At 42.3% G+C, this 24,612-nt stretch overlaps 1 protein-coding gene across 1 annotated transcript in view; it reads right to left on the bottom strand.

Moving 5' to 3' along the window:
- Positions 1-1,377: 1,377 nt before the first annotated feature.
- The window catches only part of ENPEP (glutamyl aminopeptidase), a 42,221-nt gene continuing 18,986 nt past the window's right edge, over positions 1,378-24,612 (bottom strand). Inside the window, exons 7-20 of the mRNA XM_069978510.1 lie at positions 23,804-23,938; positions 21,816-21,881; positions 19,981-20,046; positions 19,563-19,714; positions 18,072-18,148; positions 17,225-17,367; positions 16,534-16,589; positions 13,713-13,863; positions 10,778-10,851; positions 10,598-10,699; positions 8,060-8,230; positions 6,013-6,156; positions 5,847-5,928; positions 1,378-4,582 (exon numbers count right to left, since the gene is read on the bottom strand). Of these exons, the coding sequence (XP_069834611.1) occupies positions 4,439-4,582; positions 5,847-5,928; positions 6,013-6,156; positions 8,060-8,230; positions 10,598-10,699; positions 10,778-10,851; positions 13,713-13,863; positions 16,534-16,589; positions 17,225-17,367; positions 18,072-18,148; positions 19,563-19,714; positions 19,981-20,046; positions 21,816-21,881; positions 23,804-23,938 (1,563 nt within the window). The 3' untranslated portion in view covers positions 1,378-4,438. The remainder of the gene's footprint in view (positions 4,583-5,846; positions 5,929-6,012; positions 6,157-8,059; positions 8,231-10,597; positions 10,700-10,777; positions 10,852-13,712; positions 13,864-16,533; positions 16,590-17,224; positions 17,368-18,071; positions 18,149-19,562; positions 19,715-19,980; positions 20,047-21,815; positions 21,882-23,803; positions 23,939-24,612) is intronic.

Raw genomic sequence — 24,612 nt, 5'->3', positions numbered from 1 at the left:
AATAACCCTAACCTCAGGGGGAATAACCCTAACCCCAGGGGGGGAATACCCTAACCCCAGGGGGAATAACCCTAACCCCAGGGGGAATAACCCTAACCCCAGGGGGGATTCTAGTATAAGTGTAAAAAAATTAAATAAAGTGTTGTTGTCTATAAAAAGCCCCCTCCCCTAATAAAAGTTTGAATCACCCCCCTTTTCCCAGGATATAAATAAAAATAAATAAATAAACATGTTTGCTATCGCCACGTGCGTAATCGCCCGAACTATTAATTAATCACATTCCTGATCTCGTACGGTAAGCGGCGTAAGCGCAACAAAATCCCAAAGTGCAAAATTGCGCATTTTTGGTCGCATCAAATCCAGAAAAATTGTAATAAAAAGCGATCAAAAAGTTGTATATGCGCAATCAAGGTACCGATAGAAAGAATACATCATGGCGCAAAAAATGACACCTGACACAGCCCCATAGACCAAAGGATAAAAGCGCTATAAGCCTGGAAATGGAGTGATTTTAAGGAACATATATTTGTTAACAATGGTTTGAATTTTTTACAGGCCATCAGATAATATAAAAGTTATACATGTTATATATCGTTGTAATCATAACCACTTGAGGAACATATATAACAAGTCAGTTTTACCCCAGAACTAATAGCGTAAAAACAAATACCCCCCCAAATAAACAAAATGCGTTTTTTTTTTTTCAATTTCACCACATATTTTTTTTTTTTCTAGTTTTGCGGTGTACTTTATGAAAAAAATTCTGCCTGTCATTGCAAAGTACAATTAGTGATGCAAAAAATAAGGGCTCTTGTGGGTTTCTGGGTGGGAAAATGTAAGTGCTATGGCCTTTTAAACGCAAGGAGGAAAAAACAAAAATGCAAAAATCGAAATTGGCTCCATCCTTAAGGAGTTAAGGATCAAACAACGTCTGTTGTTTTGAATAAAAATTGCATTTAAGTCTATGTGCAACGGCCGGAAATAATTTTCATGACCATTATTTAAATGACCGGGGTTTGCATTTCATTGCAGTATAAAAAGAACGGCTGTTGTTTTAATTGATAACACTGCCGTTCTTTTCATAAAAAAGATGTCGTGTGAACATAGCCTTATCCTTCATGGGGGGGATTTTCATAGCATAGATTATTGCATAGCATTGATCAGTGAGATTGGTGCCTGCCACTCTAACTGTCAGGGAAAGCGATCTGCACATTGAAGCACACATTAATGTCCCCTCCTTGCCGCCATAGTATACATTTCAACTGCACGGGGCATCGGTTGTTGGACGTTATACAGCTATATGGCTGATGTAAAGAGGTTAATCAAATCATATTATAAAAAAAAAATAAATAAATAACAAAAGCAAACAGAACAGAATTGTGAACATGTGAAATTTATTAAAAGCCAAATCTGACAAATCAAAAGGAATACATACTGGACAATGTAAAAAAACAATCTAATAGAAACAAATCTGCAAGGAAATTTGTTAGATCCCGCCTTCTGTAAATTGTCCCACGAATAGATGAATTTAGGGCTGTTTTGAATAATTTAAATCTAAATTTGACTTGTTTGTTGCTTTCCACAATTTCCGACCCAATTATTATTACTATAGAGGTGGTCAGTGACATTGTACCTTATCATTTCTTATAGTTACACTTATTTACAAGCCATGTACACTAGAAAAGAGATATATAGTCAAATATTTTTAAACACACAAAAAATAATTAATTATGATAATTATATCAGACTGTGCTGGGCTGCACAAAAATGTTAGGAGGGTTGGTAACACTCAGTTGTCCATTGATTCACATGCAGGGCCGCTGTCAGCACAGGGCTTACCTAAGCATATGCCAGGGCCCACAGCACCTCTAGGAGTCCAGAGAGGGCCCGGCGTTCTAATGTTCAGGCCATCACTGTAGTGCAGAGTGAGGGGCTGAACATCAGAAGACATAGGAGCAGGACCTACACAGAGAGAGAAAAGGGTGAAGGACCTGATCACATGACCGAAGGTCCTCAACCTTACAGTGTGGACAGCAGCCCAACAGAGAGGAAGAGGGAGAAGACTGTAAGAGATGTAAGTGCTGTGTGTCTAGGTGTGTCAGCATCAGTCATTCAGTATTTCTGTCAGTCAAAGTGAGTGTCAGTCAGTTAGTGTCTGTGTCAGTAATGTGTGTTTGTGTATTTTAGTGGTGTCTCAGGTGATTGTGCATAGTGTGTCAGTCAGTGTCAGTCAGTGTCAGTGTCAGTCAGTCAGTGTCAGTGTCAGCCAGTGTCAGTCAGTGTCTGTGTCAGTAATGTGTGTTTGTGTATGCAGGATCGGCTCCAGGTTTCTGTGGGCCCTTGGGCGACAGAGCCTCAGTGGGCCCCTTATACATCCACTATGCACTCATCATCCACACACTATGCACAATCACTTGAGACACCATTAACATACACAAACACACATTATTGACACAGACACTGACTGACTGACACACTCAGACACAGATGCTAACACATAGCACTAACAGCTCAGTCTTCTCCCTCTTCCTCCCTGTTGGGCTACTCTCCACACTGTAAGGTTGAGGACCTTAAGGTCACGTAATCAGGTCCTTCACACTTTTCTCTTTCTTTTTGTGCAGGCCCTGCTCCATCTCCTGTGTTTTCTGATGTTTGGGCTGCTATCCTTGCACTACAATGAGGGGGCTGAACATTAGAACACTGGGCCCCTCTTCCTCTCTGGGCCCCTAGAGGTGCTGTGAGCCCCTGGCACTTGCCCAGGTAAGCCCTGTGCTGACTCCGGCCCTGTGTGTATGTTAGTGGTGTCTCAGGTGATTGTTCATAGTGTGTAGATGATGGGCCTGCTGAGGCTCTGTCGTACCTAATAGTCTACCTTGTCCCCTGTTACTGTATATGAAATTTGAGAAATTTGTTGCTAAACTTCTAAGCCCTATAACAACCTAAAAAGTAAAAGGACCTTTACCAAATTATGATGTTGACACTGAGTGGACATATTGTAAATGTGAATTGTTATCTTATCTGTTTGTGTTGTGTGACTATCTTTATCTTTCTAACAAGGAGAGAATTTCAAACCTAGAAAAAAAAAGGGTTATGAAGTGGACTTTAGAAAGATACCTTATTTTGTGGATCTAAGTGCTAATTAAAATAAAAGAGCAAAGTTGTGTCCCTTTGTTTCTGATCCCCCCAAAAAAAGCTAAATGAGTGGTTTACGTGTTCATGGAAAGTCTATAAGACCTGTTATTAATCTATACACTGAGGTGTATCTGACATAAGGAGGCACAGGGATCATCTAAGCTCTCCTCTTGCTTTGTTTTAGTGATTGATCAGTGATCTCAGCACCTGGACTTCTACACATTAACCCCAAAAACATTTTTTTATTGTGTGTATCCTTAAATTCATGTTTCAAAGCTATTTTGGAAGAGTATCTTGTATGCAAATTTCAAATAATAAATAAAAAAACAAACACATACTTCAAAATGGTCCAGATAATATTTTGGATTTTTTTTTGTTGGGTCTAATGGATTGATTAAAGGAGAAGTCCGGCCGTTTACATAATCTGACAGGTCGCAGGGGCAGGGCGGAACATAACAATCAAGCAAGCTTTCTGACAGGCTCTGGAACCCCCGAGTTCAGGAGCGGATTAACTTTACTATGGGCCCCGGGCTGTTTACTAAGCTTGGGCCCCCCCCAACCCACTGTAACTATGGCAGCACTAACTTAAGTATTTTTCCTCCATAGTGCAGTCTGTAAAGGACCTGTGGTGACATCATTGTCACATGAAAAGGTCCTTCAATATTTTTTCTAATGTTACTGAATTGTCTCCTAGCTGCAGTTTTGCCCTGATTTGTGCAAAATTGCAGTAAAAAGCAGCGATTTTTATGCAAATCATGGCTGAACTGTAGCCAAGAGACAATACACCACTGAAAGTATAACTCTGTTTAGGGGGTCATGGGCCCCTCAGGAGCTCAGGGCCCCGGGCTACCGGACGAAACGGACCTATTATAATCCACTACTGCCCAAGTCCCCCATTTCCCCCCGAGATCTGGTGACATCACAACCTAGTTGGTGGACAGCCAGCTCAGCCAGTCAGTGACTGCAGTGGTGTCCCGCCCCAGTCACTCCCTGGCTGTCTATCAACTGGGTTGTCATGTCAGATTTGCAGGAGATCCCGGAGCCAGGCGGGTGTCCCGGAGTGGCAATCCAGTGCTGGAGAGGCACGGGGAGAAGTAAGTCTGGATAGTTTGTTTGTTTCCCCCTGCCCCTGTAGTTTGAAATTTTTTTTGCTTGTGGCCAGACTTCACCTTTAAGGGAGGACGTGGCCTATAATGTCCAGGGTTTTCATTCGGGATGATGATAATGATGAAGGATGAGTTTTGGCCTCACTTTGGTTTTTAAATCACAATAAATACATCTGTTCAGCATTGTGACTTTTGTATGTTCAAGCATTTGCTTCTAGCCAGGCCTTGATACCATCTTTGTTAGTTGTAACCCATTCAATGTTATTTCTAACAGTTTCAAGCGCTTGCTTTCTTGGGGTTTCTCCTGCCCCAGCCTCTGGATTTCTCTCAAAGAAATTTTCCATCTATAAAAGGAATGATAAAAATAAGCAAACTGCGTAGCAATACATAACTCATCAGCATGTTGGAACACTGATAGAAGGAACACTGATGTATACTGTGATGGGCCACTCAGAGTACAGTGTCAACTAGGCGGAGCTTCATGAACGGTGGGTCTTCTCCCCAGCTGGGAGATAGGGCCCTACTGCCATGAAGACCCACTCACGTGACACTGTTAACCGATTAAATGAAGCGAGAGTGGTGGTGGTGAGGGTGGGGGTGACAGTATCACTTTAAAACAGGCATCTATCTATGGAAGATGTGATTGTTTCTCTATAGATCCATACTGGCATTTTGATCCTTTATTGCTATGATCTGATGTTGGACCTCCTGTGTTTCCGACCCTTGGCTTGGGCTTTGGTTCAACCTCTTCTGATGATTTTGCAGGGTGGATGTTCAAGGATAGGGGTTCAGGGACAGATTATGCAAAAAAGTCGGTGGAACCTCAGTTACGAGTCTCAAAACACAGGACAAGCCAGATATTCCTCCAGGGAAGGGCCTAGAAAGTGAAGCTTCCTGTATGGAGACTACCAAAACCACCATATTAAGTGGCCCCTTCAGTCAATATCCAACTCAATTACAAGTATAATGATATGACCAGGGAAAGCCCAAAGCCAGGTATCCATCCACAGACAGCTGTTTCGGGGTGTTGCCCCTCATCAGCATGGAGCAGGATTCTGGCTTGGTGGGAGCAATGCCTAGTAGAGAATCCTATGTACAATTATATACAACACAGCAGCACATAGAAAATTCTATTCCAACACAACAGATTTCTGTTGATTTTTGTTGTTTCCCTCACACAGTGCGTATATAATTTTTTTGCTCTCTATGTTTATTGTTTTCTCCTGGGGACTTTATGTAGGGAAGGGACCAACACAGTGGTTGGGGCCACCCTATTAAGAAGGTGGGCACCCCAAAAGGCAGGGAGAGATTAATCCAGCCTCTATATTAGGGTAACTCGTCCTCCTTCTTGGGTCTCTATGAGCATTTGAATATCTGTGACCCAGTTGCAGGATCTTCCAATTTATTATTATTTTTTTGCTCTGTGGTATCTGTGTTTGTATGTCCTTTGAGCTACTTGTGGACCTTTATGATGGTCTAACTATTTGGTGATATTGTTATAATCTCATGACCTCTGGATCGAAAATATAGGTAGGTTACGGATCCCCTGATGAGGATTTCCTGATATCTAATAGGTTAATGTGAAGCTCGATGTACAGGTGTACTTACTTGCCACAGTTGGGTTTTTGTGTTAAATGTTGTCGATATTCTCGTAATGATACGTCCAAGGTTTCGATCAGTAATGGTATATCTGATATGAATGAAAAAAATGTGTTGTTGAGAGATTGTAAGAGACATAAAACATAAAGTTTAGACCGGTCAATTTTAAAGTTACCTTTGTACTAAGTAGTCCCAGTTAATCCGCACCCAGTCCCAAGCCATTTGTTTACCAAGCTTGCTGTATACAGATGTGTAATATATTACATTCAGGGCATCTTGGCTCTTAATAAGACTCTGGTCATAAATGGTTTTGAGAAATCTGAAGAAATAAAGAGAAACCTTTAGTCACTTTATTTACTATTATCTGACAAAGTGGGTATAGTGAGCTGGGAGGAGAAAAGAATACAAACATCCATGTATATACAGTGGTAGAGATTTATCAACCATGGTGTAAAGTGAAACTGGCTCAGTTGCCCCTAGCAACCAATCAGATTCCACCTTTCATTTTCCAAAGAGTCTGTGAGGAATGAAAGGTGGAATCTGATTGGTTGCTAGGGGCAACTGAGCCAGTTTCACTTTACACCATGTTTGATAAATGTCCCCCAGTGTGTAAAAAGAAACAGTTTTGCCAAATAGTTTACCCTCATGTAATTAAATATGCTGTCATGCGGATAACTCACTGATCTGCTTATGGAACCAGGCCATCATCGGAAATATATGGGGACACCTTTTTGAGCCCAAACATCCTACTGTGTTTATGAATTTTAAAAGGAATCTGTCACTAGGTTTATGCCGCCTCAGGGCAGCATTAGCTATTGCCAGAAATGCTGTACAGATTGGTGTGTTACTTCTATAATTCTGTCCAGCTGTTCCCCTAATATGCAGGAGAATAGGATTCTTGCAACACCCCTCCTCCCGCCCTCCAGCTGCTGATTGACAGTTGGCTGCCTATACACAGCATGGATAGATAACTGCCAATCAGCAGCTGGTGGGCGGAGTTTTCTGCTTCTCATTAATATTGAGGACTACTGAGCTCATGCACATAATGGAGAGGACTACTTATTGTCCATGTTATTCAGGAGGAGATCTCTGGATCAGCTGCACAGAACATTGTAAGTGATACATCATTGTGTTCAGCTTCTCTGTCACTAGTTTATGCTATCAACTGACATCTATCTTCTTTTGAGACCGATTCTTCTTTTCCCTGACACATTCTAATGGGGGAGAGTCAAGAGGCCACCATCCATATTAGTTCAGCCAAATTTTTCTATATATATGGGAGCCTTTATATGATGGGCCTTAGGGGAAGGCTTTTAAATTTCTTCTTTGACCTATTCATTTAAACATTAAGAGGAATATTATGATCTTAATGCAGCTTTACAATCATAGTCACTAACTTAGTGTCACTGTTTTATTTTTTTTTTAAAATCAATAGTACAGGCGATTTTCAAAAACTTTATAATTGGGTTTATTAGGCAAATAATTATTATGCCATTATTTGCATTCAAAAAGACTTTGCCTGGTCCCCCCCTCCCTCCTCTCTCTGTCACTGCTCATTATCAGGAAATCTCGACTCTTTTACATCAGTGGAGCCCTGTGTAATCTATGGAGAGGGGAGGGGGGAGGAGGGAGATTAGTCGCCAGGAGAGAGCAGAGAACAAAGGGTTAGATAGTGGGACCTGTGTGAAAGTCGGTATTCAGAGGTCAGAGAGTTCAGCGCTGTCTTCAGAGGAGATAGCCCGGTGATGTAGCTGTAAATTAACTCTTTATTGTCCTGTTTTGGTGCCTCAACCCCTCCCCTCTCCATAAGAGAACCATGAAGACAGGGGGGAGAGCTTCAAACTGCTTTTTCATGATAAAAATGCATTTTTCGGCTAATAAACCCAAATACAAAGTTTCTTAAAATCGCCACAAGTGACACTTCAAATAGGACTTTCTGTCCCCCTCCCCCGTGAAGAGCTTGTGTGGAACACTTCATGCAAATTCCTCATATAGAAGGTTCTGGCTGTCCAAGCACAGAAACACATGTCATTTGCAGGGGGTCACCATGAGATCACAGGACCCAACTGAAGGAAACAATTCCATTAATTTTCAGATAGAAAGGAATAACTAAATGAGTCAATACAAGTTGCATAATGAATAAGTCTATCCAGAAGTGCTTCTTTTAGTGTCTTCCCTGGGTATTACTCAGCTATCATAAATAGTAAAAAGTTACAGAACACCTGTCCAGAAGTTCGATTCTGTCCGCTGATGCTAGCCCTTGTAGTAGTTTTTCTTTCTCTTGAGCTAAAGGAGTTTCCAAATACTTCTGAAACATGAAATTCCAGGATTCTTCAGTATTAGACTGTTTCATCCCATAACGATATACCAGCTGCCTGAGGTTCACAGGAATCCTGGGAAAATATACAAACAATGTATAAGATGAAATGCACATGAAATACACCCCCCCCCCCCCCCAGGGTTTTATATAATATAACTATTTTTAAAAAACAATAAAGCGTAATGTATTTATGACGCTCTCCTTAAAAAACATAAACTGCTTGATCCCACAATAAAAGGCCTCTTAGGGGCCTATTCCACGGAGTGATAATCGGCCGAATCGGAGCGATAATCGGAATAGAGAGAATGATCAGCCGATGATCGTGTCATCTGCTGATCGTTCATTTAGGTTCAGACCAAAAATCATTGTTCGCCACCAGTGCACCGCTACGGTGGAATAGCGGTGCGCGGCGGCGGCCGATGATTTCAGCAGAACCATACATTACCTGTCCGGGCTGCAGGTCTTCTCCTTCTCCCGATCCTGCGCCGCAGCATCTTCGGAGTGGGGCTGTCTGAACTGAGAGACCGTTTAGCCAATCACTGGCTGGAACCGCCGCAGCAGATTATAAAATCTGGCAGCCCTAGTCAGTGACTAGGGTGGGACGCCGCTCCACTCACTGATAGGCTAAGCGGCCAGTCCATCAGCCGGGGAAGCCTCTTCCCCCAAGTCGCAATGTTATCACAACTCACGGGCAAATGCCTTTCTGTCGGGTCCCGGGGCCGGTCCTGCCACCCACCACGGGCAGGAGGGGAAGTTAGTACTTGTAATCAATCCCCCCAATGCCCCTGCCGGATTTTATAATCCGCCGGACTTCTCGTTTAAGGGAAAACAACCTTGAAATCGTGGTGTAAAAGCTGCTTTGCATATTGTTTCTTTCCAGAATTCCCAGTAAAGCATGGATGGTCCTGGCCAGTGATTGGCTGAGCGGCCTGTCAGCTAAGACAGGCCGCTCTGAAGCTGCAATGCGTGGGACCCGGGGAGAAGCAGAGCACAGGAGGAGCCCTGGACCATGGATATGTAATGTATGCACTTTGCATATCGTCAGCCGCTGACCGCGCACCGCTATTACACGTAGCGATGCGCGGTCAGTGCCTGACAATTATAGGTCCAAACCTATATTAACCCTTTAACAACAAAGGGCGTATATTTACCCCTATTGCCGGTAAGGGTGTTCAGAGCGCGGCCGCGCGGCGACCCCGCTCTAAACTGTGGCGGTCCCAGGGGGGCTTCTAGTATAAGTGTAAAAGTTTAAAAAAAAGTGTTGTCAATAAAAAGCATTTTTGGTCGCATCAAGTCCAGAAAAATTGTAATAAAAAGCAATCAAAAAGTCGTATATGCGCAATCAAGGTACCGATAGAAAGTAATCATCATGGCGCAAAAAATGACACCTCGCACAGCCCCATAGACCAAAGGATAAAAGCGCTATAAGCCTGGGAATGGAGCGATTTTAAGTGACATATATTTGTTGACAATGGTTTGAATTTTTTACAGGCCATCAGATACAATATAAGTTATACATGTTACATATCGTTGTAATCGTAACGACTTGAGGAACATATATAACAAGTCAGTTTTACCCCAGGGCAAATGGCGTAAAAACACATTTCCCCCAAATAAACAAAATGCGTTTTTTTTTTTTAATTTCACCACACATTATTTTTTTTCTGGTTTCGCAGTGTACTTTATGCAAAAATTCAGCCTGTCATTGCAAAGTACAATTAGTGACGCAAAAAATAAAGGCTCATGTGGGTTTCTGGGTGGAAAAATGCAAGTGCTATGGCCTTTTAAGCACAAGGAGGAAAAACCGAAAACGCAAAAATCGAAATTGGCTCTGTCCTTAAGGGGTTAACAATCAGCCGATGATCGTTGTCATCGGCTGATCGTTGTGTTTATTACACGGAGCGATAATCGTCCGGATAGGGCCGATTTGGACGATTATTGTTCCGTGTAATAGGGCCCTTACTCGTCCTTAGAAAAGCTGTACCACACTAAAATCTATCATTAATCTCCTAATATTCCAATTCCCAAGAGATCAGGAATTCAGGAGACAAGGGACAGTAAAGCATAATAAAGCGTAAAGAATAATAAAGTATAATAATGAAGTATACTAAGCATAATAAAGCATAATGCTCTGGATGAAGAAAGCTGCTCAACAAACACCCAGCTCAGTGTGGACATAGGAACAGCTTAGATGTACAAACAAATTTATCACCATATGCTTAAAGAGTTTTCCATTAGAATAAATAGGTCTAAACTAATGCGTAATGTGAAAATAAACATATTTCATTTGTACAGATTGTGCTGTTTAAGAAATACACATGCCACAAGGGGAATTGTAGAAAAGCATGTGCAATGTTACATAGCACACAGCATGGACACAGTTCAGAAAAACAAGGAAGTTGGGAAAAAAAATATCTATATGATATTAACTTTCCATTACCCTGTTCCATTTTTCCAATCATTGAAAATCCTTAGGGCATTGCTGAGTGACTCGGGATCTCCGGCCCTGCATGCAAGAGCCAGGACTGAAGTTCGGAGGAGCCTGAAACAGGAGAAAATCAGACATCCTGAGATGTTATCGCAAACAAGTTGTTTAGTTTTAATGGTACCATGCACTTACCTCCTCACATCACTCCCAGTATCATCCCATCCAAGCTCTTTTGCGATTGGTGTGACTTTTTTCCGTAAATATTCCTGAAAAAAATATTCTGAATTATAGAACATTGAACTGTAAATGTTTATATTATTTAATCGAACTCCAAGCTATTTTAATACACCCCCACAGATGTTTGTTTTCGGTTGTGCCCCCCCCCCAGGAACACAGTACTGCAAGGGTAAAGTGCCAACCACTAAAGAACTGTGCTGTCTAATCTTCTGAATCATTGGCAATAAAAAGAACAGGACTGAAAACCTGAAACAAATTTAAAAAATGCAGAGCCGGGGAGGTGAGAATGTCATCTTTTATTGTTTTAAAGGGAACCAATCATGCAAAAATCGCTGTTACTGCTATAAATATATTCCTATATGCCCCCTAGCAGTTTCCGGGCATATAAGTAAATGCTATGAATGTTACTTTTATATCCCAAAAAAGTACTTTTTAATTTTTAATCATCTAGTCATGTGGGCAGTCTGGAGCTCTTAACTAGTCATGTGGGCAGTCTGGAGCTCTTAACTAGTCATGGCTGGCAGGAAATCTTGCCAGCAATCATGCCTCTAAGGGGGTCTTTACACAGAGAGATTTATCTGACAGATGTGTGAAGCCAAAGCCAGGAATGCATTTGAAAAGAGGAGAATTCTCAGTGTTTCCTTTATAACTTGTTCTCTGTTTATAGTCTGTTGGCTTCAAAAATCTGTCAGATAAATCTCTCTGTATAAAGTCTCCCTTAGAAGCATCGGCATATAGGATACGGCAGGATCACAGAGGGACTGTTCCTGAGCTCCCAGGGAAGCGTTATTGCCGTCAAGATTTCCTGCCAGCCATGACTAGTTAGGAGCTTGGGACCGCCGATATGACTAGATACATTTAAAAAAAAAAAAGTACTTTCTAGCACCCAAGTACATAAAAAGTGCATCGTGACTAACAAAACGTGCACAAGGATGCTGAGTATCGCAAACCTCTCCAAAGGGGAGGAGCCCCACAAACCTTCCCCAACCTTCTAAGCTACAAAGCACCTGCAAGGGTCAAGAATACATGGCCACTCCTCACCAAAGCCTAAGAAGAGCTTGTCTTGCTCCTGGGCTTCCACACCAGTGTTTTTATTAAGAAGCCATAGGTCAAGGTTGACTCCAGATAAGAGGCCAAGGTCACAGAGGGGAGAGGAAGAGATGAGTGAATCTACAGAAGAAACAAAGCGAATCGCTTCGTTCCTATCTGCATTCTCCTCATCGGGCTGCAGGCTTTGAAGTCTGCTCCGCTCGGTGCCGCTTCTCCTCAGGTGCTGGGAAAAGATGGATCCAGTCCTGGGACACTGGGAGAAGTTTATTTTACGGTTGTGTATATTTGCTAAAACAGACGAACCTAATCTGCTGATGCTAATGCTTACGGGGTGTTGAGGAGAAAGGTATGTCTCTTACTTTCCTCCTCGGCGCCATTCCAGTGCAGTTAGTGGTTGAATCCATGGCTCGGAGCACCGTTAGGGGCACTGCCCCGCCCCCAGACCGCTATGGGGGGGGCAGTGCTCCTAACGGTGCTCCGGGCCATGGATTCAACTACTAACTGCACTGGAATGCCGCAGAGAAGGAAGGTAAGAGACATATCTTCCTCCTCGGCTCCCTATGCATATTAGGGGGCTATTAGCAGGTTAGGTTCGTCTAACCTGCTGATAGTTTCCCTTTAATGCAAAGAATTAAAGGGGTACTCCAGCCCAGGGGTATTTTTAAGCTATGGCCGGGGAGGGGGTGGTTATGGTTGGCGGAGGTCACTTACCTCTCCTGTTCCAGTGCCGGGTCCCGGATCGCGCTGCCCGGTACACCTGTCCCGCGGCCACTTCCTGGTGTGAGCTACCGCATGAGACGTAACGTCTCAAGGCAGCTCAGCCATTCAGTGGCCGTAGCAAAGTCCCACCTCGCCCGCTGAATGGCTGAGCTGCCTTGAGTGGTCTTGCCTCATGCAGTAGCTCACACCAGGAAGCGGCCGTGGGACTGGTGTACAGGGCGGCGCAATCCGGGACCCGGCGCTGGAACGGGGTAGGTAAGTGACCTCCGCCATTCATAACCACCCCCTCCCCGGTGATAGCTTAAAAATACCCCCGGGCCTTTAAAGGGGTACACCGGTCCGGGGGGGTATTTTTGAGGATCGCCGGAGAGGGGGTGGAAATTGAAGCCGGAGGTCACTTACTTCACCTATTCCAGTGCCGGTGCCTGGCACCGCCCAGTACTCCCGTCCCGCGGCCGCTTCCTGGTCAGAGCTGCCGCATGAGAGGTGATGCCTCAAGGCAGCTCTGACAATCAGCGGCTGTAGCGGGGTCCCGTCTCGGCCACTGAATGGCAGAGCTGCCTTAAACGTCATGTCTCATGCGGCAACTCTGACCAGGGAGCGGCCGTGGGATGGGCGTACTGGGCGGTGCGATCCGGGCACCAACCCTGGAACGGGGGAGGTAAGTGACCTCTGGCTTCAATTTCCACCCCCTTCCTGGCGATCCTCCAAAATACCCCTTGGCCAGGAGTCCTCCTTTAATAAATCAACTTACACGATTAAAGTCTCTTGAAATGAAACTGTAGACCATCTTTGATGCAATTGGTAACTCCACCATCCCCTTCTTTCAGTCAATTTTAATAAATATCTTATATATTCAGTAATATATATTTTATTTTATTATTGTGCATTGCTCTAAAGGGAACTGGTGAGGAAAACCCATTTTCATGTAGCAGGGAATTTTAAATTAATGGAGCCGGTCTCCATTTCATGACATCAGAACCAGAGTGGATAGTGGCTAAAAAAAAGCAACTCTCCCTCTGGAGGACCCAGCAGATACATACATTACACAGACAGAGAATTAAATTAAAGAACTGTAAAACATCTAAATATTTCTGCAGGGAAATCAAGATCAAAGTACCTGAAACTTTGGGTAGATGGTATCATCATCCTCCAGCATATCATTTAAATAGGAAAGTGCAGAGCTCACTCGCACCCAAGGAAGATAGTCTTTCTCGTTATCGAGATATTTGGTTAAGTCAAGAGAGATATTGTAATCCAGTTTTTCAGCACTGGGGAAAGATGAAAAGAGAAATAGTATATATCTGTATCTATACTGATCAATGCCCCAACATATTAAAATGGGTATTTCCATCTCATGTTGTTATCCCCATTCATAGCATAGGTCATAATAGGCTGAACGGAGGAGGTGTAATCGCTGAGAACCCCACAGACCCCATTGTTTAAGCCCTTCAGGACCAGGCTAATTTTCGTTTTTGCGTTTTTATATTTTCTTCCTCGTGTTTAAAAAGCCATAGCGCTTGCATTTTTTCACCTACATATCCACATGAGCACTTTATACAGCAATGATCGACTTTTGACAGCTGCATTTCAATGTTTAATTAGCGGGCGCGGCGATCAGACCGCATCAGCTAATAGCCACAATTCTGGGCTACAAACGGCACCCAGGATCGTGGCGGTGCAGAGTGGGGGTCGCCGCGCAACCCCTCTCTAAAATTAGTGGTTATCTGTGTAATAACACGGAACGATCAAACAACGAACAAAAAATTGTTCATTTTTGCCTTTTAACACGTTGAAAAACTATCGTTGTTTCGCCGATCGTTCGCATATCTGTTCATGTAATAAGTCGTTCACAGATAAAACATGTTGCGTGGGCCTTCCTGAGGAACGATTAGAGACCATACAACGACATAAAAACAATTGTTCATAAAAGTAAGGCTGGGTTCACACTGCGTTTTTGCAATTCGTTTTTTTTCATCCGTTTTTTTGCAAAAAACGGATGAAAAAAACGGATGGATTTGTGTGAATCCATTTTTCCATAATAAAAAAAACAAAACAGATCAAAACGGATTATTTTTTTTTTTAACAGACACAAAAGTAGTGTCAACACTACTTTTGTGTCTGTTAAAAAAAACCGAATCCATCTTGATACATTTTTTTTTTATAATGGAAGTCAATGGAAAAACAAATCAAAACGGATGCACACAAATGCATCAGTTTTTTTCATCCGTTTTTCATATGTTTTCTGCAAACAATAGATGAAAAAATCGGATTGAAAAAACACAGTGTGTACCCAGCCTAATCGGTAAATGTAATAACCTCAGAATTGTTTGCTACAAAATTGCTGTTTCACTAGCGATCAATTTTTATGGCAAATCTTTAAACGATAATCGCTACGTGTAATAAAGGATCCTGAAAATTTTTCTGGATAAGGGAAAACTGTTGAAAATGTGATTTTTTTTTTAGGTATTTGCATACAGACAGTAGAAACCAATTTTTATGGTAAGTCATGTCTGACTGTCTGGCCGCCATTGTGGTCAAAACAATTACGGTGTACAAACTACTTGTAAGTATAAATAGTGACAATCAGTCTGCTTTCCTATTTGTCTTCTATCGGAAATGTAGAAAGAATTGCCAGGCCATACTCTGCACTTTGTAACTCCTGACATGCCATTGTGGAGTAATGAGTCATTCCGACTCCCTAGGGCTCTTATCCAAACTCTTGTCTTTGGCAGCTAACAATTACTGTGCATCAGCCTGTCTTCTGGGACATCTTAGAACTTTATTTTAGAGAGCGACAATTCCCAGTAATTGTTGTAACTGCATTATACACATAGGAGAGATGATCATGATAGGTAGACCAACCAGCCATAAAGTCAAAATAATGTCTTTAGCGGTTCTTCAGTGGGATCGGACTAGATAGGGTAGCCTTAGCTATGTGCAGGAATTGGACCAGATAGGCTAGATTAAGCTCCCCAGGTGCAGCCCGGAGTGTTAATGACCTTTGTGCTGGTACACCAGCTGTCCTTCCTTGGATTATTTTTGGAGACCTGCTTATATGTTATTATTTTCAGATTGCTAATTTTATTTTCTAAACAATAAAATTCAGCAGCAACATAGGTCATAGGGACCTGTAAAAAAGAAATGTTCATTGAGATCTTTGGGAGATTGTTGTGGGCATGCTCTGTGACCTATGTAAAGGTCACTGCAGGGCAGGGAGGGAGATAATCTGTGTCCATCATGTAAGTGATGCCCGATGACATGACTGCTGAGAAGTGTTCTGTGCAGCTGATAAGAAAATATACTTCTGAATATCATAGACAATAAGTAGTCCTCTTCATTATGTGCATGAGCTCAGTAGTCCTCAATAAGAAGCAGAAAACTCCGCCCACCAGCTGCTGATTGCCAGTTATCTATCCATGCTACGTATAGGCAGTCAACTATCAATCAGCAGCTTGAGGGCGGGGGGAGGGGTGTGGCAAGAATCTAATTCTCCTGCATATTGGGAGAACGGCTGAACAGAATCATGTAAGTAATACACAGATCTGTTCAGCATTTGTGTCACTTGTTTATGCTCCTCTTATTTAAGGCACCATAAACCTAGTGACAGATTTCTTTTAACATGATTGATAAATGTGGGCCAATATGTCAGGATCCAGTGCTATTCATCCCTATGATAGCACATACTCGCAGCGGGATTGACATCCCGCTGTGAGTATGTGAGTTAACCCCCCGCAGCCAGCCGCCCAGAGCATACATTACCTGCTTGGCCACGCAGCTGCATGTCGGGCTCCCGGCTCTGGAATGGCATTGGATCCGCAAGGGATTTCGCTGCAAATTCGTAGTGTGAAATTCGCTGCGGATCCGTTACGTGTGAACGCACCCTTAATCACTGTGTATCCCCTTACACAAATAAAATATTAAAGTAACATTATACTTACCTTGCTAAGGCAAAAACATCATCAATTAAGCCAGCTCTGTCTCCTGGTGTAAAGACCTAAAATACCAGTCAAATCAAAGCAAATATAAGTTAAATCAAACTATGTAATCAGTTACCATATACACATTACAGCTATGTTCACATTGAGACCAGGCGTTCCGTGACCGGTCGGCCGGTCTCAGAAAAGATCATCCCGGCTGGTACTGCAGTACCAGCCGGATGATCTTTAGCGCTGCAGAGTTCTGATGCAGGCACATCTGTGCGCGCCCGCATCAGAACTCCCCACTGCACACTATGGAGCGTGTGACCGGAGCCGCACGATCCATAGTGTGCACTGACAGGGTTTTCTGCGGCTGCTATTCAATGAATAGCGGCTGCAGAAAACTGACATGTCAGTTTTCTACGCCGCTGCTAGGGATCCCGACCAGAGTGTATACTATGTGTATTTACTTCGGCCGAGATTCCCTCGGCCTGCAGCACAACGTAATTTCTGTACAGAACTTACGTTGTGTGAACATGGCCTACAAATGTAAATGAACGCATGACAACAAGACACACCTCAAGGCAACAGAGCAAGCAATGGGGATTAGTGGATAATCTAAAGCAAATATCCAATAAGGCTACCAGTAAAGATCATAGCATAGCCCAGCCTAACCATGAAGAGAATAATATGATCCATACATATTACATACCTCATGATTTGTTAGCAATAAATCCGATAGATTCTTCCATACTGCCGTTTCATAATTTACTCGGAAAAATCCGTAATGCATATTGTTAATCTTAAAGAATTCGGCAGAGTTACTATCATAGGGTTCCAAGGTTAATGAAGTTGCTGAAGTATAGAAATATAGGTTAGATGACTGGATGTAGAAAAAGACAACCTTTATAAAGCATTCTGAATCTGTTACATTGGGAGCAAAGTTAGATCTTATACCCTGACCATCAGCAACAACCGCCACCGAAAAAGTAACGCAATAGGTTTTGAATTATCCAGTTGCCTCCTAATGGCAGATCTGGTCCATCCACATAGTACATACTATTAACAAATCACTCTCTATAATGGTCTCAAGAACAAAAAGATATGAGTCCGCACTCCAAATTACAAATAAAGTTCTGGTATATTTTAGTTATCCATGTGGCGCAAAGCACCACTGTGTTATGTACATTATATCATGGTTTCAGGTAAAACCCCTTCATCAGGGCATCCTTCTGTCACAGGGGTAAACCACTGTCATAGCCAGGATTTTAAAAAATCACCTACATTTCTTTGTACGGCCAAATGGACTCTAAGGGCCCTATCGCACCGAACATTTATCAGCCTTACTTGGCCGAATACAGACTGTTCAGGCCGATAAGCGTTCGCATTTGTGATCGTTCATCGTCAATCTTTAAAAAAAACAAACGGTTTGTCTAATAGGACCCAAAGAAAGTCATTGTCAAGTAGTCCCTCTTTAGAATTGTGAACTTCAGCCAACTAAAGGTGCACCAGCTTGTGAAGAGCTTCCTTTTTTTGCTAGGAATTATGTTCCATTTTACCTGATTTGTTGTAAACACTGAGGTGCTTGACATTGTTGTTAGTAGTATAGTATGTCACCGGGATGTTCCACAGGTAGCTGAAATTATAGAAACATCACGTGTTATCTTTATCGTATCAATTACAACATGGCAGGCTGTTCCCTGTGTATCATCGACAACAGGCAAACGCAAAGGGGGATATGTGAACATATCCTGTAGCTGAACAGAATTATTACCAGAGGATAAGAATTTTTTTTTTATATACATTCTGGAAGCACAGATAGATATATGAGAGGTAACAAGTGTCTCCTTGCAGCTGACAGATTCACTAAATCATACCTCCTTAAAGGAGAAGTCCGGTGAAATTAGTTTTTTAAGTGTTGTATTGCCCTCCAAAAGTTATACAAGTCACCAATATACAATTACTGGAAATGCACATAAAGGGGGACATTTATTAAGTCCGAAATTTTAAAAATGTCCCCGCATCTCCGGCGCTACGGAGATTTATGTAGAGGCGTACTACCTCTACATCAATCCTGTGCGTGTCGGTGCGCACGGCAGAAAACCTACGCCATCTGAAAGGTGGAGTAGGTTTTCGGTGTATCTTTTGCCGGAGCAAAAGATAAATCGCGCGGACTCTGAGTCCACGCCCCCCGTCCCGCCCCCTCCACACCCCCACTCCGCCCCCCCCGGCATACCCAGCGGAAAGTGCCGATATGCGAATATTTTATTCGCAAATCGGCCATTTGCGAATAAAATAATATGCAAATCGGCAATTTCCGCCAATACGCACCGTAATACATGTCCCCCCAAAGTGTTTCCCCCCCCCCCTGCACTTACTACTGCATCAAGGCTTCACTTCCTGGATAACATGGTGATGTCACTTCCTGGATAAAATGGTGATGTCACTTCCTGGATAAAATGGTGATGTCACTTCCTGGATAACATGGTGATGTCACTTTCTGGATAACATGGTGATGTCACTTCCTGGATAACATGGTGATGTCACTTCCTGGATAACATGGTGATGTCACTTCCTGGATAAAATGGTGATGTCACTTCCTGGATAAAATGGTGATCCCAGAGCTGTGCGGGCTGTGGCTGCTGGAGAGGATGATAACAGGGGGACACTGAGGGACACAGAGCACTGGAGGGACACTGAGCATCCCTCTGCCATCATCCTCTCCAGCAGCCACAGCCCGCACAGCTCTGGGAGTCGGGTTGTGACATCACCATTTTATCCAGGAAGTGACATCACCATGTTATCCAGGAAATGACATCACCATGTTATCCAGGAAGTGACATCACCATGTTGTCAAGGAAGTGAAGCCTTGATGCAGTAGTAAGTGCAGGAAAAAAAACACTTTATGTGCATTTCCCGTAAAAAGTGTATATTGGTGATTTGTATAACTTTTGTGGAACAAAACAATACTTTAATAAAAATTTTTGCTGGACTTCTCCTTTAAGCCATACTGTAATATTACGATCCTCACACACACATAAAACACATACTTGTACGGAGACTCGGGATGGGATGCATTGGCTTTTGGATCCAAAACAAATCTTTGTTGTATAACAGTGTTCCCAGATTCCACACTGAGCACTGGGTAACCCATCTGTCTGGTCCAGGTATCCATTACATCTTTGACTGGTTGGTTACTTGCCTTATAGAAAAAAAATCACAGTTAAAATATTTTTAGAAAAAAACGAAGAGATGTTTGATATTTTGCAGTGTCCCAGAACCCATGTGCCCCTGCTGGGTCTGTGTGTATGTAGATCGGCACTGAAGGTAGATATATATTGGGTATTCTGTGGATGAAGTTCTGTAGTACTGCAATAACTTTAGAAGGAACACCATCTTTTAAACATTAATAGCAATAATAATAATAATAATAATAATAATAATAAAAAAGTTTTATGACTTTCTCACCTCAGCCAGGGACGCCCAGAAGTCATCTGTTTTGGCATTTTTGAATTCGTACTTCTTCAGGTAATTCTGTTGTAAGAATATAGTCCATTTAATGTTTATAAACATATAGAACATTATAGGAAGCAGAAAGCACATTAGCAATAACCCTAACGGTACCTGCACACTACGGAATTTCTACAGAGACGTCAAGTGGATTCCACCGGACGGCCTCCGCTTGAAGTTACACCCGTTCCATAGACTCAATGATATTTGCTGGCAAATACCGCCGTCCATCCAAAGAATTGACATTATTTGGGCGGAAGGTGGAATTTGCCGGCAAATGCCATTGAATCTATGGAACAAGTGGAACCTCAAGCGGAGGTCAATCGTCAGAATCTGCTTGAAATTCTGTAGTGTGTTCTGTGAGATGTGTCCCAAAAAATAATTTGTCTCAAAATGTAATGTTCAGACTGTGACCGATCAGCAAAATGAGCTGCCGCTTGCCTCTCTCCCCTGTGTCTATCAGAGCGAGAGGGCCCCAGAGACTTCCATTGTGCGTCCGTCTCTGTCATGTGACACAGAGCTGGGAGGAGAGAAGGAATACATTTTTCCCATCTCGTTCTCCTGATTGGTCATGTTCTGAGCACTCAGACACCAACCGATAAACCAATTTTTTGGTAACAGTGCCCTTTTAAAATCCACCTTGACTAATCTTTATTTCTTCCAATGGGATTTGCCAACAAATATTAAGTGTGCCTGACCCCCTGATAATGAGAACCGAGAAGTTAAAGGAGAAGTCCGGTGTTTTCTAAAACCCGACATCCTGCAGGGGAGGGGGAAGATTGATCCCAATTACTAACTTACCTCTCCCCGTGCCCGCAACGAGCGGTGGCAACGGCTGTGGGACCCCCACTGGAAGTCATCACAACCCGCCCCAGTCATTGACTGGCTGAGCGGCCAGTCCATCAGCCGGGTTGTGACGTAGACATCCCAGAGATCCTGGAGCCCAGTGGTGATCCCGCTGCTCACAGGGAGAGGTAAGTTCGTAATTTTGATCAATTCCCTCCCCTGCAGGATGCTAAATTTTAGAAAATGCCGGACTTGTAGACACTGAGCAACCTGACAGATTCCCTCTGATAAAATACAGCTGGGTGTTTTTATAGAATTATCTACATTGGCAGTGTTTCTGGATGATGTCCTTCTTTGGGTTGTATTTTATGACTTGGCATGTTGTAGCATCCTTCTCCCCCATAATTCCTTTCCCCGCTCTCTCTTTTCCCTTTTCTCGTTTGCTTTTTGGTTTGTTTTTTTTCTACAAGTTTTAGTAGTACTTAGAAAACATTCAATAAAAAAGATGGATCAACGGCCTCCGTTTTTTTTTTTTAAAGGAAGGGACACAGGGAAAAGTAACAAAGGGTATTAAATCGCCTCTTCAACCCCGGAACACTGTTCTGCGACCCCCTGCGGGCTCCGGCATCTATGGTTCTATTCATCTGCCTGATGGACTGGCCGCTTAGCCAGTCAGTGACTGGGGCTCCTGTGACTGTGACTGATTGGCTGAGCGGGCTGTCCATCAGCCAGAACAGGAATTTCCCCCGAATCGTGACATCATCACAACTCGGGGAAAAATGCCTTCTGGTGGGGGTCCCGAGGCCGTTGCCACCGCTCATGTGGAGAGAGGAGAGGTAAGCAATACGGGGAGAGGTAAGCAATACTTCATTGTTACTCTCTCTCTCACCTGCCGCCTGCGAGAAGTCAACTGAGGTCTGACTTCTCCTTTAAACATCAAATTTGTAATATCTCTATAACAGTACTATAAATAATATATTTTATTATAATGTAATGTAATACCATACCTGACAACCTAGCTTGAATTTCTCTGGTGTAATCCAATCTTCAAGCATTCTTAAGATAGAAGCTCCCTGTAGACATAATATGTTGTTATTATTATTATTATTATTATTTAAAACTGTTTATTTATATATTTTTTTGTTTTCAATAAACATACAATAACAGATAGCCCACTTTGCATTTGTACAGGGGTCCACTATGACATACACATGGAGCGCTTAGCATATCCCTTTATTATTATGGATTATTAATACAGTACATTGTTAGTTCTGTAAATCTGTATATGACCCTGAAGAAGCTCCTGCCCTCAGTATAGAGAGTTATTTTCAGGCTTCCAGATGTCTTCTTTATATTCATAGACTGTATTTGTCTGCTCATTTGTAATTCATTTTCTTTGTCTCTTTTGGGTTTTCAGTGGTTCCGTAACCAAATACAGTGGAACGTTTGGCAAGAAGAGCTCACAGTTTTTCAAAATTGTAACTTGGTTTAAGAGCATTGCTTTGGTTTAAGAGCTCCCTGTACTGGGTGGGAGGGCAAGTGGGGGAGGGGCATGGTCTGCATAGCGGGGTCTACAGCCCTGTACTCTGACCCAGGAAGTCTCCCTCACCTTCCAAATCATAGAATATCCACTTCAGGCTGGGGCTTACATCAGGGGACAGGACTGTGGAGGTAATCTCTTCACAGCTGTAACCCCCTCTATGTGCCCACATCTGCCCTGCTCATTTCTTCATTCTCCCTGCAGCCTCTGTCAGCCCTTGTGTTTCCCATCCTCTCTACTCCAGCTATAATGTGCCTGCACTTACACTCAGCTATACACACTGCTGCTATAATGTGCCTTCACTTACACTCAGCTATACACACTGCTGCTATAATGTGCCTTCACTTACACTCAGCCATTCACACTGCTGTATAGAAAATTTTATGTCACTGTCCTCCTGCACAGCTCTGTGATTCTTAATTCCTGATTGGTCCATGCTGAACACACCCCTTCCCCATTGTTGTCATGTGACCACACAGACCTCTAACAGCAGCCCTGCTTCTCTATTATAGCCTGTTGTACTACGCTACTGCATTATGGGGATCTGCAGTTCCATCCTGTATCTACAAACTGCTGCTGTTTTTCAGGTTTGTGCACTTACTATACATTATACTATTACTTTTATATATATTGCTATGCTGTACAGTAACTTATAATATGGCATTCTGCTGTTTCTCATTGTTTGTTTCATCTGTTCTACATGTTATTCAGAATAAAAAAAATCATTATTTTTGAGGTGTGGAACCAATTTTTTGCATTTCAGTGATTTCTTATGGGAAAATTTGCGTTGGTTTAAAAGTGATTTGGATTTGGATCTCAAGTCTTCCAGTACTTATCAGCTGCTGTATGTCATGCAGAAAGTGGTGTTTTCTTTCTAGTCTGACACCCTGCTCTCTGCTGCCACCTCTGTCCATGTCAAAAAACTTTCCAAAGCAGAAAAGGTTTTCTATGAGGTTTTCCTACTGCTCTGGACAGTTAATGTCACAGACGGGAGGTGGCAGCAGAGAGCACTGTGTCAGACTGGAAAGAATACACCACCTCCTGTCAGACATACAGCAGCTGATAAGTACATTACATAAGTAAGTAAATTACGAATCTATATAACTTTCTGATACCAGTTGATTTGAAAGAAAGATAATGTCACCGGAGTACCCCTTTTAACAGTCGATGATTTACCAGATCACTGTGTACATTTTTTTTTAAAAAAAATTTCATTATAAAAAAAAAACGGATCAAAATGCACCTGTATTTTTTAGCGTACACAAAAACTTCTGCTGTTTTATAATGGAAGTCAATAGAAAAACAGATGCACGCAAATACATCTGTTTTTCATCAGTTTTTTTGCAAAAAAAAACTAATGGAAAAAAAGGACTGCAAAAAAAAAACAGTGTGAACCCAGCCTTAGTGTAAAAAAGACACATAAACCCCAAACGTATTTCAGATATCAATTCCAACCTTGTTATATGAAATGGCATCAAAGACAGATGTAATCTCTGCTGGGGTGGAGACTTGGACAATTATTGGGTGCGAGGACAGTAATGCATCATCTCTCATTACAGGTAACAAGTCATCTATTAAAATTTGGTCAATCTGGAAAATAAAAAGTTAATGGCTTAGAGAGGAAGAACTTTTTTGTTGTTGTTGTACTGTAAAAATGTTACAAAATGTTAAAATAAATCATACATATGCTACATTTTTTTTTTTTCCATAGACTTTAACCCTTTAAGGACCAGGCCAATTTTTGTTTTTTCACTTCTGTTTTTTCTTCCCCATGGTTTAAAGGCCATAGCGCTTGCATTTTCCTACCTACAGACCCACATGAGCCCCTATTTATTGTGACACCAATTGTACTTTCTTATTGGTAGCTTGCTTGCGTATATGAGACTTTTTGTTTACATTTTATTCACATTTCTCTGGATGTGATTTGGCCAAAAATCAGCAATTTCCCACTTAGGCTTTTTTTATTTGCGATTACGCTGTTGACCGTGTGAGATCAGGAATCTGATAATTTAATACTTCGGGTGATTCCACACGTAGCGATGGCATCATGTGAAATAGTACATTCGCTGATGGTAAAATTAGCTTTACCTGTCCCTGTCGTTATAAATTTCAAAACCTAAATCAACAGTACATTTGATATAAAGCAAGTTTGCAATTTACATTAATTATTTTTTTTTTCAGTTGTCATGGACAACACGGCACTTCCTGTTTTCTGATTTTTCTAAAAAAAAACAGGAAACAGTCAGAAAACAGGAAGTCCTGTG

Source organism: Dendropsophus ebraccatus, chromosome 7 (assembly GCF_027789765.1).
Source record: "Dendropsophus ebraccatus isolate aDenEbr1 chromosome 7, aDenEbr1.pat, whole genome shotgun sequence".
Classification (NCBI taxonomy): domain Eukaryota; kingdom Metazoa; phylum Chordata; class Amphibia; order Anura; family Hylidae; genus Dendropsophus; species Dendropsophus ebraccatus.
Note: the sequence above shows the minus strand (reverse complement) of the source record. Positions and strands in the feature narration are given on the sequence as shown.